The sequence below is a fragment of the Bos grunniens genome, chromosome 13 (assembly GCF_055505025.1).
Source record: "Bos grunniens cultivar Pamir isolate PY7600 chromosome 13, Bosgru_T2T1.0, whole genome shotgun sequence".
Lineage (NCBI taxonomy): Eukaryota > Metazoa > Chordata > Mammalia > Artiodactyla > Bovidae > Bos > Bos grunniens.
In genome coordinates this window covers 32,955,903-32,967,536 of record NC_141177.1, presented here as the reverse complement: position 1 = coordinate 32,967,536, position 11,634 = coordinate 32,955,903, and the positions used below count along the sequence as shown (strand labels likewise).

At 38.2% G+C, this 11,634-nt stretch overlaps 1 protein-coding gene across 2 annotated transcripts in view; it reads right to left on the bottom strand.

Moving 5' to 3' along the window:
• The window catches only part of HAO1 (hydroxyacid oxidase 1), a 151,392-nt gene continuing 139,758 nt past the window's right edge, over positions 1-11,634 (bottom strand). For both annotated transcript variants that reach the window (XM_086333405.1, XM_086333408.1), the window contains 2 exons: positions 8,808-8,872; positions 1-37 (listed from right to left, as the gene is read on the bottom strand). In XM_086333405.1, coding sequence (XP_086189531.1) covers positions 16-37; positions 8,808-8,872 — 87 coding nt within the window. In that variant the 3' untranslated portion in view covers positions 1-15. The remainder of the gene's footprint in view (positions 38-8,807; positions 8,873-11,634) is intronic.

The window sequence follows — 11,634 nt, the reverse complement described above, 5'->3', positions numbered from 1 at the left end:
CCACACATGGCTTGATCATAGCCAAGTTTTCACCATCCTAAGACAAAATAAAATAAAATTTTTAAAGGTTTAAATTTTGCTTTATCCCTAGAGTATGCTCTGTTTACTCTTGTGCACATACTTCTGTTCTATATGTAGGAAAGAATGAACAGTTGGAAGGTGATAACTGTACTTTGTAAGATTCTTTCTCATACTTCATGGTATTCTTTCTTGAGGAAATAAAATATATGGAAATTCTACTACTCCCCTAAACTTATTAAATTAATTGATTTTTTAAAGCAAACAGGTTGGAAACAACTGCTTCAAAGTGCCCTGGTCATGCTGAAAACCTTCACTGAACTTGGCCAACTTCTCTACTGTGCAAGAGGAGAATGAGATTCCTGAGACTTTTCATAAATTGGCACTTATCTGGTGCCACAACTTTGCAATTCCACTGTATCCTGTGCCTACATACCAATTGATGAGAAAAAGAAAGAACTGTCAGGCATCTAGCTGTGTGAGGTGAAGAAATCCACAGGTAGAAAAGTTGCTGGGATGATCTAATGACTGCTGGATGGAGCTGCTTAGGGCGCAGCCTTTCCCAGCATGGTAATCTGAGCCTTGTTGGGGAGGGGCTACAAGCAGAATTTGAAAGCCCTGTTGCCTCAAGGACTGAAAGAGATTAGGCATTACTTTCACTTCCAGAGATGTCCATGGGATCTCAAAGAATCAGATATTACTGAGCAAATAAGCACAGCACAGAGATACTTTGGTGCTCAATTGGCTCAGTTGTGCACGAATTATAGAATGAACATTCTCCCCTTCTCTGCATGGAACCAAAGATAACTTGTACACACTCACTACTCCCCAAGACATATTCGTACCAATATTTCAATGGTCAGTTATTCTAGGTTCTGAAGTGCATTGAGGTGGGAGTGGAGGTGGGATGGAGGTAGAGCCTAGTTGATGGGGTCAAGAATGCTAACATGTGCTTTTATTAGTAGTAATACTAATTTCACTATTTCTATCTATAGGCTAGGACAATCAGGTTGCTGAAATGCATAAAACAAGCAGGTGACAGAGAAAGGATTCATTCTAGAACAGGAGATTCTTAATAAAAAAAAAAAAAAAAAAAAAAACTGAAAAATAGCATTTCCCTTACAAGAGTCAACTACAAATTGGCACTTACCAAGAGCACTGCCAATGACTGAACAACAAAGGCATTTGCCAACTGCCTCTACAGAGATTGAACCCCATGCTGCTATGGTTATTGACCTACAACAACCCCTGAGGGAGTTCAGGGTGGCCTGAGGCACTCTGTGCTCCAGGGAATCTGGTGGGACAGGTCTTTAGATAGTTGGATGTTTTTAGGAACAGATTTTATGATCTCAATCCTTGCATCTCCTCATATCCAGAGAAACACTAAATCCCTTCATGGTGACATCAGATCTTCATGACTAACAAAAACACTGTTTGCAAAATGAGTATTTCATGGGACTGAACTCTCCCTTCACCAAAACCTTATATGTTGACCTTACCCCACTGCCACTTTGGAGCAGTCTCTCAGAGCTATCTGAGAGGCTGCCTCCCTGGCTGTAGTCCTCATTTTGCCCCAAATGAAACTTAATTCGCAACTCTCAAGTTGTACGTTTTTTAGTAAACACAAGCATATTTTAAAGAGGAGTGAATTTTAGAAGTATATTAATTAACAATTCTGGGATAAAGCATTATTTTGATACAAGACAGATCGTAGTAAAAATTCTGGCTAAACTTTTTTATTTTTCATAGCCAGTGTGCAAGAAAGAGTTAATTCAGCAGATCAGGGCTTCTCCAGTTTGCACATTCCATAAAAGGCCTGTCTTCAGAACTGGCCCTTGACTGGATCCTAAGAGATAATCTCTGAGCCTTTGGAATATCTCACTTGATAATAGTGTTTTTGTATGCCTGAGGCCTTGAGTCTTGCTATGTCAGTTTGACCTCTGAGAAGCTGGAGTCCAATAGCTGAGGTCAGTCACATGGGCACTGTGCCTACATGACTGACCTGCAATAAAACCCTGGACTCATGTGTTGGGTGAAGTTCTTGAAAAAAAAAAAATCAATTCTAAAAGGCACAGAAGGAGGAGCAAAAACATTTTTAAACTGGCAAAAATATAAAGCATAGAAAGTGATGAATGATTTGAATGTCCAAGCAACTTAAATTTTACTATATATGAAAGAATCAAACACTTAGAGAGTCTCATATTAGCCAAATTTGAGATAATTAGAACATCAGAAATAATCTTATCTATACAGAGTGAAGTAAGTCAGAAAAGGAAAGAAAAATACTGCATACTAATACATATATATGGAATAGAAAGATGGTACTGACGAAAGTACTTGCAGGGCAGCAGTGGAAACAGACATAGAGAACATACTTATGGAAGGGGTTGGGGGAGAAAAGAAAGGGTGAGATATATGGATAGAGTAACATGGAAATTTATATTACCATATGTAACTTAGATCAGTTCAGTTCAGTTCAGTCTCTCAGTTGTGTCCAACTCTTTGTGATCCCATGGACTGCAGGACGCCAGGCTTCCCTGTCCATCACCAACTCCTGGAGCCTACTCAAACTCATGTCCATTGCTTAGGTGATGCCATCCAACCATCTCATTCTCTGGCGTCCCCTTCTCCTCCCACCTTCAATCATTCCCAGCATCAGGGTCTTTTCCAAGGAGTCAGTTCTTCACATCGGGTGGCCAAAGTATTGGAGTTTCAGCTTCAGCATCAGTCCTTCCAATGAATATTGAGGACTGATCTCCTTTAGGATGGAATGGTTGGGTCTCCTTGCTGTCCAAGGGACTCTCAAGAGTCTTCTCCAACACCACAGTTCAAAAGCATGGATTCTTCAGCACTCAGCTTTCTTTCCTTTTTATTATTTGTTTATTTTTTAAATATTAATTTATTTATTTTAATTGGAGGTTAATTACTTTACAATATTGTATTGGTTTTGCTATACATCAACATGAATCCGCCACAGGTATACACATGTTCCCCATCCTGAACCCCCCTCCCTCCTCCCTCCTCCCTCCTCATACCATCCCTCTGGGTCATCTCAGTGCACCAGCCCCAAGCATCCAGTATCATGAATCAAACCTGGACTGGCAATTCGTTTCATATATGATATTGCACATGTTTCAATAACATTCTCCCAAATCATCCCACCCTCTCCCTCTCCCACAGAGTCCAAAAGACTGTTCTATACATCTGTGTCTCTTTTGCTGTCTCGCATACAGGGTTATTGTTACCATCTTTCTAAATTCCATATATATGCGTTAGTATACTGTATTGGTGTTTTTCTTTCTGGCTTACTTCACTCTGTATAATAGGCTCCAGCTTCATCCACCTCATTAGAACTGATTCAAATGAATTCTTTTTAATGGCTGAGTAATACTCCATTGTGTATATGTACCACTGCTTTCTTATCCATTCATCTGCTGATGGACATCTAGGTTGCTTCCATGTCCTGGCTATTATAAACAGTGCTGCAATGAATATTGGGGTACACGTGTCTCTTTCAATTCTGATTTCCTCAGTGTGTATGCCCAGCAGTGGGATTGCTGGGTCATAAGGCAGTTCTAGTTCCAGTTTTTTAAGGAATCTCCACACTGTTCTCCATTGTGGCTGTACTAGTTTGCATTCCCACCAACAGTGTAAGAGGGTTCCCTTTTCTCCACACCCTCTCCAGCATTTATTGCTTGTAGACTTTTGGATTGCAGCCATTCTGACTGGCATGAAATGGTACCTCCCAGTGGTTTTGATTTGCATTTCTCTGATAATGAGTGATGTTGAGCATCTTTTCATGTGTTTGTTAGCCATCTGTATGTCTTCTTTGGAGAAATGTCTATTTAGTTCTTTGGCCCACTTTTTGATTGGGTCATTTACTTGTCTGGAATTGAGCTGTAGGAGTTGCTTGTATATTTTTGAGATTAGTTGTTTGTCAGTTATTTCATTTGCTATTATTTTCTCCCATTCTAAAGGCTGTCTTTTCACCATGCTTATAGTTTCCTTTGTTGTGCAGAAGCTTTTAATTTTAATTAGGTCCCATTTGTTTATTTTTGCTTTTATTTCCAATATTCTGGGAGATGGGTCATAGAGGATCCTGCTGTGATGTATGTCGGAGAGTGCTTTGCCTATGTTCTCCTCTAGGAGTTTTATAGTTTCTGGTCTTATGTTGAGATCTTTAATCCATTTTGAGTTTATTTTTGTGTATGGTGTTAGAAAGTGTTCTAGTTTCATTCTTTTACAAGTGGTTGACCAGTTTTCCCAGCACCACTTGTTAAAGAGATTGTCTTTAATCCATTGTATATTCTTGCCTCCTTTGTCAAAGATAAGGTGTCCATAGGTCTGTGGATTTATCTCTGGGCTTTCTATTTTGTTCCATTGATCTATATTTCTGTCTTTGTGCCAGTACCATACTGTCTTGATGACTGTGGCTTTGTAGTAGAGCCTGAAGTCAGGTGGGTTGATTCCTCCAGTTCCATTCTTCTTTCTCAAGATAGCTTTGGCTATTCGAGTTTTTTTTGTATTTCCATACAAATTTTGAAATTATTTGTTCTAGCTCTGTGAAAAATACCATTGGTAGCTTGATAGGGATTGCATTGAATCTATAAATTGCTTTGGGTAGTATATTCATTTTCACTATATTGATTCTTCCAATCCATGAACATGGTATATTTCTCCATCTATTAGTGTCCTCTTTGATTTCCTTCACCAGTGTTTTATAGTTTCCTATATATAGGTCTTTAGTTTCTTTAGTTAGATATATTCCTAAGTATTTTATTCTTTTCATTGTAATGGCGGCACTCAGCTTTCTTTATACTCCATCTCTCACATTCATACATGACTACTGGAAAATCTATAGCTTTGACTAGATGGACCTTTGTTGGCAAAGTAATGTCTCTGCTTTTTAATATGTGGTCTAGGTTGGTGGAGAAACAGTGAAAACAGTGGCTGACTTTATTTTGGGGGGATCCAAAATCACTGCAGATGGTAACTGCAGCCTTGAAATTAAAAGACGCTCCTTAGAAGGAAAGTTATGACCAACTCGCAAGGAGACCCAACCAGTCCATCTTAAAGGAGATCAGTCTTGAGTTTTCATTGGAAGGACTGATGTTGAAGCTGAAACCCCAATACTTTGGCCACCTGACTCATTTGAAAGACCCTGATGCTGGGAAAGATTGAAGGCAGAAGGAGAAGGCGACAACAGAGGATGAGATGGTTGGATGGCATCACTGACTCAATGGACAGGAGTTTGGGTAAACTCTGGGAGTTGGTGATGGACACAGAGAACTGTGGTGCTGCAGTCCATGGGGTCACAAAGAGTTGGACACGACTGAGCAACTGAACTGAACTGAGGTTGCTCATAAATTTTCTTCCAAGGGGTAAGCATCTTTTAATTTCATGGCTGCAACCACCATGTGCAGTTATTTTGGAGTCCAAAAACAATAAAGTCTATCACTGTATCCATTGTTTCCCCATCTATTTGCCATAAAGTGATGGGACTAGATGCCATGATCTTAGTTTTTAGAATGTTGAGTTTTAAGCCAAGTTTTTCACTCTCCTCTTTCACTTTTATCAAGATGCTCTTTAGTTCTCTTCAGTTTTTGCCATGAGGGTGGTGTCATCTGCATATCTGAGGTTATTGATATCTCTCCTGGCAATCTTGATTCCAGCTTGTGCTTCATCCAGTCCAGTGTTTCTCATGATGTACTCTGCATATAAGTTAAATAAGCAGGATGACAATATACAGCCTTGCCATACTCCTTTCCCAATTTGGAACCAGTCTGTTGTTCCATGTCCAGTTCTAACTGTTGCTTCTTGACCTGCATACAGATTTCTCAGGAAGCAGGCAGATGGTCTGGTATTCTCATCTCTTTAAGAATTTTCCACAGCCAGTGGGAATTTGCTTATGAATCAGGGGACTGATATAGGGACTCTATAACAACCTGAGGGGTGGGATGGGGAGGAAGATGGGAGCGAGGTTTAAGAATGAAGGGACATATGTGTACCTATGGCTGACTCATGCTGATATATGGCAGAAACCAACAAAATTCTGTAAAGCAATTATCCTTCAATTAAAAAATAAGTAAATTAAAAAATAATCCTACCTATAATTCATACAATTTGAATATCTAAAAATTCATGAGTACATAATGATACTTACAATGATGTAAAGTGAACCAGAAGACCCCACATACTACCTTGACAACTATCTAATACACCAATTCCTTACTCTGAAAATGGTGCCTAAAGGAAAAGATGTACACATTAATTCTGCTTTTTACACTTAGAATTATCTTATCTTTACTTTGTGAGTTGATCCTGCCTCTATTAAAATCTGTATTTGATACTTCAATGACTATCTCATTTTCTTTTGGTTTATATTTGCATGAGTAAGCTTTTTATATTCCTATACTTTTATTTCAAACTGTCCACATATTTGCTAGGTGGGTATTTTATAAACATCTTATAGATTTTTTTCAAAATGTCAACTTTTGTCTTTTGATAGAACAACTAATTCATTTATGTGTTTTTAATTTTTATTGTGAAAATTTCAAACATAAAGGGAAAGAAAATAGTACAATAAGCATTCTAACATCCACCAATAAAATCACCACTTGCTAACACTTTGCCATGTTTGTTTCATCTAGATATTGTTACTTCCCTAATCATTGAAAAATAAACACTTCTAAATTGGTTATTCTTCCATCATAATCATTAAATTCAGAGGTGAAACAAAAAAATTTGTGCATCCTTAAACTTTTTCAGTTTCCAGAGCCCTCTGTAAATGAAAAATATATTTATAAATACAAAATTGCTAGGCTCCTTCTCAAGTTCTGAAAATTGCTAGTACTTCTTAAGTTCTAGAAAGAAAGAGAAGGATAGAAAGAATGGAGGGAAGAGGAAGGAAGAAAGAACAAAAAAGAAAGCAACTGGGATTAGAGAAAAAAGTGCTATTATTAACAATGATATATGTAGAAAAACTGAAGACTCTACCAATGAATTGTTTAAATAAATGATAGAATTTCAGAATGTCACTGAATGCAAATTAACATACAACATGAAATTGTATTTGTTTATAAGCAACAAAGAGATAAAAATTAAAAGATACTACTTTCAATTAAAAATACTAAAACATAAATCTAACTTAAGATATGCAAGATTTCTAGAAAAATAATGATAAATTTTTCACTCAGAGACTTTAAAGAAGATGTACTTAATAATGGAGAGCTATATTGTGCCTGTGGATGGAAGGATTCAATATTGTAAATGTGTAAACCATTCCTAAGAAAATCTATAGATTTAATGCAATCACAATAAAAATCCCAACAGTAATGTATGTGACACGTACATTGACATGTGTGACACGTGTCAGTGTGATGTGTGGTTTGTATATGTGTATAAGTCAACAAATTTAGTCTGAAATTTATAAGAAAATTCAAAGTAGCCAAGAAAACCTTATGCTAGGGAACTTGTACCACCAGATAGCAAGGCTTCTAATAAAGATACTCAAACTAAACTAGTGTGGTATTGCTGCAAAAATAAACAGATCAATGGATTAGAACAGAGAGTCTATAAATCTACACAGTCTATACAATTGCCTGAAGGACAATAGAAAGGATCCATGTATGGGTAAGTAGCTAAGTATTCAAGGGAGAAAGGGTTAAATAGTTACAATTATGGAAATGGCTAGAAAAGGTGGGACACAAAAGCTGGGTGGAAGGATGACGCCTACACAGGATGTGATATCTTCTGAGGCTGAAGGAAAAGAGCTAGACAGTGAAGAAGGGTGGAGAATGTTTGTTGTGGTCATCTTAGAAAGTACAAGCAAGCTGATCATAAGCTGTAACAACCAGGCTGAGCCTGTGAAGGAACTACTGAGACTCATGATCAGGAATGTGTAACTCATGACCTAGTAAAACATGTCTGCAATATTTATCTGTTCAAGTGCAAGCACAGAGAAAATAAAACATGAGGTCAATAATGTCAACTACTAGATATTGCTAGATCATTATGGTAAAAGAAGAGTAAGTAGGTGCCCTATCTGCAAGGTTATTACTGAAATGATAAAGTTTGGAATATAAGTTCTAAATGGGAGAGAAAGAAAGAAGAAAATGGATGGATTGCAATAAAGGATGGATGGGAGTTTCTATGATAGTTTTTCCAACTTGATTTTTTTTTTTTTTTTATCACCCCAGCTCTTAAGAGTCTCCTTTCTTGGCCAAAGTACAGAAATCAGACTTTCTTTCAAGCCTCTAACATCAGGGCCATCAACATAATGATTGCACTGGAATTCCTGCTGATAATTTGAGTGTCTTCCACTGAATTCAATAAAACATAAATAAAATCAAACAAAGGGAAAAAAGAAATCCAGGACATACTCATATAATTAATAGAATATCTCCTTGAAATGTCTATTTTACCAAATCCAAAGTCTTCAGTTCTTTTGCACAACTTGTAAGCAAATGTTAGTATGTGGATTAGATTTATGTCTTACAAAGAAAAAGTGTTGTGAGGCTGAGGAGGAGGCATGACAAAGGTTTATTTTGTAGCAATGGAATCACAACTGCTTGGTTAGAGATGAACCTGAATGATGATTTTCCATAGTAGCCTCCCAGCACTTAATCTTAACCAAATATAAATGTGCTGAATTTATTACATTTGAACTCTGAAATTAAAAGTGATCATCTGTGACACACGTGTGTGGTACATAGAGCAGTAATATATCGTGGACTAGTCAAACCTGAAGCAAATGATATGTTTGTGATTTGGCAGGCAAACTCACTCACATACTGAGACAGCTGAATGAATCTGATGAACTCTGGTGTCGCTCCTCTTCACAGGTATCTGCTTTCTGCAATAACGCACAATATATAGGGGGTATTTATTAATAATTCTTTCAATATATCTGTATAACAGAGAGAATAGCCTAAATCTGGAAATTCTGTTTACTTCGATGAAACAGAACAATTATTTGAACCAAGCTAAATTCTAGAGGAAAAAGATTACAAGGGTTAGACCAAAAAAAAAAATATATATATATATACAAAAGAACAGTTTCCTTTTCTTCTCTGGAGAGCAACATGAAGGGCAGCATTGCAAAGGGTGTTCCACTGGGATTTTCAGGCAGATGTTAGGATCAAATGTAGGAGGAATATGTATACATTTTATGATCAAAAACATTACCATTTTCCTTAGGAATCAGACTGCATGTGAAATTAACTTTTGCCACAGATCTAGAACAGAATCTATGTCACAAGGCTAAAGATGTAAACAACTAGAGGACTAATCCTTTCATAAGTCATATATATAGAATGAACCCTTAAGGAAAGAAGGGACACAATTTGCTAAGAGGTAGGTACCACAGAGCGTGGATGAATTTATTTTTAATGAATTTTTATTCACACTTTGAATTCACATTCTATCCAAAACAGGTAAAAAAAGCAAAATTAGGCTATACTGGGATTGGGCTATAATTTCTATGGCTTCGAGTCTGCATATATTACTGTATTGAATTAGTTTTGCAGGGAGATCCATATCTAGGTAAGATGTGTCGTGTCAGGATTCAAAAGAATCAATGACTTAATGATGGCTTCATAGCCATAGACTCTAGAATGTCCAAATCCTGTTCTACAAGTCATGTAGACTTTCTTGATGAAAGTGAAAGAGGAGAGTGAAAAAGTTGGCTTAAAGCTCAACATTCAGAAAACAAAGATCATGGCATCTGGTCCCATCACTTCATGGCAAATAGATGGGGAAACAGTGGAAACAGTGTCAGGCTTTATTTTTCTGGGCTCCAAAATCACTGCAGATGGTGACTGCAGCCATGAAATTAAAAGACGCTTACTCCTTGGAAGGAAAGTTATGACCAACCTAGATAGCATATTCAAAAGCAGAGACATTACTTTGCCAACAAAGGTCTGTCTAGTCAAAGCTATGGTTTTTCCAGTGCTCATATATGGATGTGAGAGTTGGACTGTGAAGAAAGCTGAGCACTGAAGAACTGATGCTTTTAAACTGTGGTGTTGGAGAAGACTCTTGAGAGTCCCTTGGACTGCAAGGAGATCCAACCAGTCCATTCTGAAGGAGATCAGCCCTGGGTGTTCTTTGGAAGGAATGATGCTAAAGCTGAAACTACAGTACTTTGGCCACCTCATGCGAAGAGTTGACTCATTGGAAAAGACTCTGATGCTGGGAGGGATTGAGGGCAGGAGAAAAAGGGGATGACAGAGAATGAGATGCCTGGATGGCATCACTGACTCGATGGACGTGAGTTTGAGTGAACTCTGGGAGATGGTGATGGACAGGGAGGCCTGGTGTGCGGCGATTCATGGGGTCGCAAAGAGTCGGACATGACTGAGCAACTGAACTGAACTGAAGAAATTCTTCCTTGAAGAATTTCTGAGGACACTGAAGGAAAATTAGTAGAATGGGAATCAAAATGTTACTTTATTACTGGCTGATTTTCTGTTGTCCAGTTGCTCAGTCGTTTTCAACTCCTTGCAACCACATGAACTGTAGCAGGCCAGGTTTCCCTGTCCTTCACTGTCTCCCGGAGCTTGCTCAATCTCGTGTCCATTGAGTCAGTGATGCCATCCACCATATGATGTTCTGTTGTCCCCTTCTCCTCCTGCCTTCAATCTTTCCCAGCATCAGGGTCTCTTCCAACAATACAGCTCTTCGCATCAGGTGGCCAAAGTACTGGAGCTTCAGCTTCATCATCAGTCCTTCCAATGAATATTCAGGGTTGATTTCTTTTAGGATTCACTGGTTTGACCTCCTTGCAGTGCAAGGGAACTCAAGAGTCTTCTCCAACATCACAGTTCAAAAGCATCCATTCTTCAGTGCTCAGCCTTCTTTATGGTCCAACTCTCACAACCATACATGACTACTGGAAAAGCGATAGCTTTGACTGTACAGACCTTTGTCTGCAAAGTAATGTCTCTGCTTTTTAATATGCTGTCTAAGTTTGTCATGGATTTTCTTCCAAGGAGCAAGTGTCTTTTAATTTCATGGCAGCAGTTACAGTCCGCAGTGATTCTGGAGCCCAAGAAAATAGGTCTATCGCTATTCAAAGTTGTTTGCCCATCTATTTGTTGTGAAGTGATGGGACCAGATGCCTTGATCTTAGGTTTTTGAATGTTGAGTTTTAAGCCGGCTTTTTCATTCTCCTCTTTCACCTTCATCAAGAGGATCTTTATTTCCTCTTTGCTTTCTGCCATTAGGGTGGTATCATCTGTATATCTGAGGTTACTGATATTTCTTCAGGCAATCTTGATTCCAGCTTGTGCTTCATCCAGCCTGGCATTTTGCATGATGTGCTCTGAATAGAAGTTAAATAAGCAGGGTGACAATATACAGCCTTGTATTCCTTTCCTAATTTGGAACCAATCCATTGTTCCACCTCCGGTTCTAACAGTTGCTTCTTGATCTTCATACAGGTTTTGCAGGAGGCAGGTAAGGTGGTCTGGTATTCCCATTTCTTTCAGAATTTTCCACAGTTTCTTGTGATCTGCACAGTCAAAGGCTTTAGTGTAGTCAATGAGGCAGAAGCAAACCTTTTTCTGGAATTCACTTGCTTTCTATATGATCCAACAGATGTTGGCAATTTGATCT